At 38.4% G+C, this 5,863-nt stretch overlaps 2 protein-coding genes across 3 annotated transcripts in view; both read right to left on the reverse strand.

Moving 5' to 3' along the window:
* LOC104725392 (isoleucine--tRNA ligase, chloroplastic/mitochondrial) overlaps window positions 1-3,878 on the reverse strand; it is a 10,271-nt gene extending 6,393 nt beyond the window's left edge. Inside the window, exons 1-12 of one of the 2 annotated variants that reach the window (XR_757903.2) lie at window positions 3,618-3,877; window positions 2,917-3,115; window positions 2,677-2,831; window positions 2,498-2,599; window positions 2,312-2,381; window positions 2,079-2,191; window positions 1,872-1,940; window positions 1,647-1,754; window positions 1,164-1,308; window positions 735-966; window positions 351-637; window positions 124-260 (exon numbers count right to left, since the gene is read on the reverse strand). Coding sequence is in view for 1 of the 2 variants with exons in the window: in XM_010444059.2 (XP_010442361.1) it covers window positions 124-260; window positions 351-637; window positions 735-966; window positions 1,164-1,308; window positions 1,647-1,754; window positions 1,872-1,940; window positions 2,079-2,191; window positions 2,312-2,381; window positions 2,498-2,599; window positions 2,677-2,831; window positions 2,917-3,115; window positions 3,618-3,698 (1,698 nt within the window). In the remaining variant the exon portion in view is untranslated. Of the gene's footprint in view, window positions 1-123; window positions 261-350; window positions 638-734; window positions 967-1,163; window positions 1,309-1,646; window positions 1,755-1,871; window positions 1,941-2,078; window positions 2,192-2,311; window positions 2,382-2,497; window positions 2,600-2,676; window positions 2,832-2,916; window positions 3,116-3,617 lie in introns of both variants that reach the window. The other variant, XM_010444059.2, reaches the window with a different exon arrangement.
* Window positions 5,399-5,863, reverse strand: LOC104725394 (dirigent protein 3-like). The gene has a single exon (XM_019232059.1). It carries the CDS (start codon window positions 5,861-5,863, stop codon window positions 5,399-5,401), a length of 465 nt encoding a protein of 154 aa, XP_019087604.1.

Raw genomic sequence — 5,863 nt, forward strand, 5'->3', positions numbered from 1 at the left:
AGAAGAGCAAGGTGTATCAGATCATGTGGTTCATGTTCTGTGAGTCTCCTTTCACAGTTAACATCCACACATGATACTCAAGAAATGTAAACTCATAAACTCTATATGTGTTCAAATTGGTACCTGATGTGGTATCCATTTTACATTGTTGATTGCATCCATAGTGGCCGTGCGAAAACCCTCGACCGATGCAAACCACTGCTCAGTCGCTCTAAATATCGTAGGTTTCTTAGTTCGCCAATCATATGGGTATTTATGAGCTGCATGGCAAAGAAGGAAATTAAATCATGAGACTCTGAAGCAAATGTTTCCTCAAATGGTTCCTCAGAAAGCATCTGAATCAAACTCACCATACGATTCTTCCATGACCAAAGACATATTCTCATCCAGGTAACTGACAACAGCACTATTCCCTTCTCCAAGGACAGAGAGCCCTCTAAACTGTCCAGCTTCCTCAGTGAAATTTCCTTCATCATCTACTGGAGAGACAAGAGGCAGCCCATACTTCAGGCCGGTTGCATAATCCTCCTGACCATGACCAGGGGCAGTGTGGACCAACCCTGTTCCTGATTCCGTAGTTATGTAATCACCCCCTATAACGACTGGACAGTCCCTGTTATCAATTGGATGTGTGTACCTACAACCATGATGACAGAGCATAAACTAAGGGATTCAATTTATAGCATCACATACAAAACTGAAATTCCTATTTATTCTCTAACTTAGAATTTTACCTGCAGTTTTCAAGATCTGAACCAAGGAATGTTTTATTTATGATAAGCTTCACACCCCATTTCGCTTCTAATGCTGGCACAAGGTCGGTTGCTACAATCACGAAAAGCTTTTGTTTATTCTTTAGAACCTTCCCAGACATTTTCTTTTTGTTGCCTGTCACAACAGATTCCTCTTCTGAGAATGACTGCACTTCCACAACAGAGTACTGAAGCTTCGCATTCACCGCGACAGCTGAAAGTTAGACAAGAATTAAAGGAAGAAGAGTCGCTAAATGTGCTTAATTGCTTATATAGCATTCAAATATAGAAAACCAAACAAAAAAAAAAGTAGTTATCAATTTGAAAGTTGAGAGAAACATATACTAATTTGGAGAACAAATGTGAGAAAGAACGGATACAAAGTAAACATATACTAATATATCGCCTCACCAGCATTGGCTGGCATAGTCCAAGGTGTAGTTGTCCATACTGCCAAGCAAATATTAGGGATAAACTCATCTAAAAGGCTTGTTTTTGCTCCGCCAACCAATTTGAAAATAGCATATATGCTTTTGGAAATATGACCCTCCGGATACTACACATATCAGCAGATACAGGTGGGACTGATATCAGATAACAAGGTAAAGTGTGGAATCGTCAAAACATTATTTCATGAAAGCAGCATGCGTTAAGAACAGGAACAGATGACTACAAAACCAGCGTTTATTAAGGATAAAAAGAACTACTCTCGGAACTACTCTCGGTCTAATGGACAATAGATCACATTATGATAAAATGTCAACAGCAGTAAGAAAAAGAATGGGAAGACTGGTATGGGTTTAGGAGACTTTAAATGTTTCTCTGAGCTGGCCATATTATTATTATTATTATTATTCTTAGATTAGTTGAGAAGAAAAGGGGAGTCAAGTTAACCTCTAGTTCAGCTTCTGCAAGAGCAGTCCGAGATGAAGGGCTCCAGTGAACTGGCTTCCTACCTCTATAGATGTACCCTTTCAAGGCCATCTGGCCAAATACTTCAACCTACAATATACGATAAAAAGATATGTTGAATTTATCAGGCTTTGAAGAACTCTACTAATAATCATCTTCTACATGGATAATTAATCCAGTACATAATGTTGGAGGTGAGACCATTACCTGGGCAGCTTCATATTCCGGATCAAGAGTTAGATAAGGATGGTTCCAGTCTGCCCATACTCCAAACCGCTGTAAACATCAAGCATTATGTCAGATAAGCTAAATGTTAATGGAATACCGAACAAAATATCTTTCGTAGTTATAATGTCCTCAGAGATCTAAAAGTGCATTCAAACCAAGAACTCAGATATGAAGCTTGATAGCCACCTTAAATGATTCCATTTGTGTTTTGACTGTTGCTTTTGCAAATTTCGCTGCCTTTGCCCTTAATTTTAACGGTGTAAGTTCCTTTCTCACTTCCTGATCTAGGGACTGCAGAACTGAAATATTTGATGGTTACAGCCAAATTATTCAGGCAAATAACTAACTGGAACATAACAAAAGCAGAGTTCCTTTCTGTTTCTAATAACGCAAAGGTCCATAAACTATTATGTACTTGCCTTTCAACTCAATTGGGAGGCCATGGCAATCCCAGCCAGGAACGTACTGAACTTTATAGTTTTGGAGCAGCTGCATGAAGCAGATAATGTGATGAGAATTGAGAAGAACTCCTCTATTGGACGTAAGCAAAGATAGAGAAGCCATACGGAGAGTAAATCGATGTCCAAGTCAGGAAAGGAGAATACCTTATAACGATTAATGATATCTTTCAGTATCTTGTTAAGAGCATGACCCATATGCAGGTCACCATTGGCATAAGGAGGACCATCATGAAGAATGAAACTCCCCTGAAATTGCAACTAAATTATCAGACACCAATTTCTCAAAGCAAAGTTGATGTAGGAAAAAATCTTGAGAATCTTACTCCATTGTTATTATCAGAAACTCTCTTGAAGACCTGGTGCTCTTCCCACAACTTCTGGAGTTCAGGTTCCCTTGTCAAAGAATTCGCTCTCATACCAAAACCTGTCTTCGGCAAATCAACTGTGTGCTTGTACTTTCCATCTTCTTGCTTTTCCCCTAACCAAACACAGTGGTAAATGAGTGTCACATTGCATACGAGAATAGCAGTATTAGGAAAAGTACAAGTTGTGAGATGCAAAACCTTCAGATGCTTTCTTTGCTGCCATAACAGGCCCACGAGACCTTCGCTTTGATGAATGACCAAACTCATTGTTTGGTTCAGTTGAATACCGTGAAACATATAGGAACGAAAAAGCCTTGACGGAAGAACTTCCCTTGGCAAGAAAAGAATCCAAGGGCGTGTTTCTCCTTAAATTAGAAGAACTTCTACCTGACAATACCTGAACGGGGACAAAACCACATCTCAAAAAACTATTTCAACGCAAAATTGTCAACAAGACGAATATGATATAGGTGAAGTAGTTTTTTTCCAAGAAAGAAAACACATTTTTTGCTAAAGAAAGAAGAGAGCTTTGGTTAATAAAAGGGCTCTAAGCATTACGGAGGACACATGTGAGCACTTCATGAGATGCACAGTTACTTGTAATGGATAAAAAAGTCAACCCAGAAGCCTCTGAAATTTTATCGAACAACTGGTGTGCAATAGTAAACGTTAAGAACCCCAATCTAGACAAAAGTATTTATCCTTCCCACAACAAAAATTAAAAAAAAGAGAACTACATTAACGAATCCCACAAACCCGAAATTGCAATTGCCACGATAAGAAGGACCAATTCGAAGATAAATGTATCCTAAAAAATCGAACTTGAAAGAAAGGCCATCACTTTCTCAGTACTCAAAAAACACATATATGGTAGTAAACATTTTATACATTTCACATACTCTGTAAGATGAAGACTGAACCATCGCCATGGCAGCAGCTTCCCTGGGATTTCCCGCAAAGGATTTGAAGAAAGACGACATCTTCTATACCTTTCACTCTCTGTTGGTTCTATCTCTCAGAGCTCATTTTGACGATATCGGCCAAACAAGAGTGGGAGAAGGAAGGAAGAAGACTAATGTCGCCAAACGCAGGAAGCTTATGTGTATTATCTGTGTGGATAAACTGAAACTTTGAAACTAAAAAAACCAAAACCTCAGAACTCCTTTTGTTTTTTTGGGGTTTATCCGTTAAAAATCCCTAAATCTCTTGTTTTTAAATATTAAACCCCTTTTCTTCACTCTAATAATATTATTTAAAAGAGAATTTACAAAACAGAAAAAAAAAAAAAATTGTGAAAATATATAATTATTTGCTAAAAACAGAAGAAAACATGAGAAGAGAAAAAAATAAAATTGATAAAGAGAGTAAGAGAAGCTCTTTGTATGCTTTGATTCGTTCGATACTTCAACTGAATTGTGATTTTACAATGAAAAAACTATAGTGTATATTAGTACGTGGATTGTGGAGGTAAAAAGATAAGGTATAGTTATACTATGAGTTAATGGGCATCCATAGGAAGAGTTATGTATACAAAAGCGAATGCATTGCATTTGCCTTTGCAAGTTGCAAAAGTGAACCATAAACATTTGTATTTACTATATATTAAACTTTCTCCGAAAATTTTCATCCCGGTGCAAGACGTAACACAGGTTATTTCGGATATATAAGTTAAAAGTTTAAATAAATAAAAAAATGGATGAAGAAATCAAAAAGAAAAGAAGTGCATCAAATCAAGCCGGTATATATTGTTAGGGATCATCATTAACGCAAGACGTAACAATTATACTCAACAGTAGCATCACCAGTCTTGTGATCGAGCCACTTGGTCGGAGCCTTGACATATCCTCTAGCGAACCGGAACATTCCACTGCCTCCAACCACTGGCATCTCCGTAATTGATATGATTCTTCCAATGAATCGACGCTCTAAAATACGTAGACTGATAATCGTAGAACTTCGAAGGCTCGCGAAGCTGAATGATACGGCGTGAGATGAACCCAAAATTCCTTATGCCCTAAACTCTCTTAAAACAAACCAAACAAAGCAAGGCGGTGGAACTTTAGATAGAAGCTTCGCAGGGACAGATGATAAGGCGTGAGACGAATCCCGAAAATCCTTGTGCCCTAGACTCTCTTATAAATACTCTTCAACTCTCAGCTAATGAATAACAACGTCAAGTGCGGTGGAATCACTTGGTATACCGAAAACTCTTTGATGTAACCCACCAATGAGAAAGAACAAGTTCCAAAGGAACAAAGTAGTTTACCACTCTCAAATAAAAGATAAAAGATATCTTGATTGATTGATGTTTCTCAAATGAGATGACATGTGTTTATATAGGGATAAGAAACTTGGTAACAAAACAAAGTATTTCTTGAAACTAAAAAGACAATAAAGATAGTAAGTTGAATGAAGACCCAACTCTTGGTGCATGTTCTTTTCCCAAGGTGACTTGAATTTAATTTTCGTCACTCCTCTTTGACCACAAAAAGTTATTATTTTGGGCTTTCTTGGGTTTGTATTAGGCTCAAAGTGGGCTGGACATGTTCTCTTTGCTCTAAATATCTTCAAATATCAACTGAACATCTCAGTTGTTTGGTCGTTGCCCTTGTCATTGGTCCAATGGATATAAGCATAGCATCCTCAGCAACAAGATCATCCTTTGCTTCCCGTTATCATATCACAAACCCTTGACATCACTACGTTCCGCCCAAGAATAGTTATGCTTCTCCCATTGTGCATGTTTCCCTGTCTTAAAAGCAAAGTTCATAGCCATCAAGAACCCTAGCTCCTTTTGGTCTGCTCCGGCGTACATCCCTTGCGCTTGGCCCACCACAATCGAGTTAATAGGCACATCTGATGTTAAAGCATTGTCGATCATGGTCATTGATCCAAAGAATGACTGAATGAGGAAGTTGAGTAGTTCGGAACCGGTCGATGGATCATGATGGAGCTTGGGTTTCGACCACTTAAAATTTCGTGCCAATAGCACGGAGATGTGTGATTTTTCTTTTTTACCGAGGCCATGATGGAGGTGTTTTCGACTAACTCTTCTTGCGAAGTCTTCACCGTTTTTTCCAGCGGAGGCAACGGTGATGGCGAGGAGGAGGATTTGTGCCGCGAGGATGAGAATGAGCTTTGCCAT

This window comes from Camelina sativa, chromosome 11 (genome assembly GCF_000633955.1).
Source record: "Camelina sativa cultivar DH55 chromosome 11, Cs, whole genome shotgun sequence".
In the NCBI taxonomy this organism is placed as follows: Eukaryota; Viridiplantae; Streptophyta; class Magnoliopsida; order Brassicales; family Brassicaceae; genus Camelina; species Camelina sativa.

Excerpts from the sequence above, each read along its gene's own strand:
- LOC104725394 (XM_019232059.1), bottom strand. The coding sequence starts at position 5,863 with ATGGCAAAGCTCATTCTCATCCTCGCGGCACAAATCCTCCTCCTCGCC.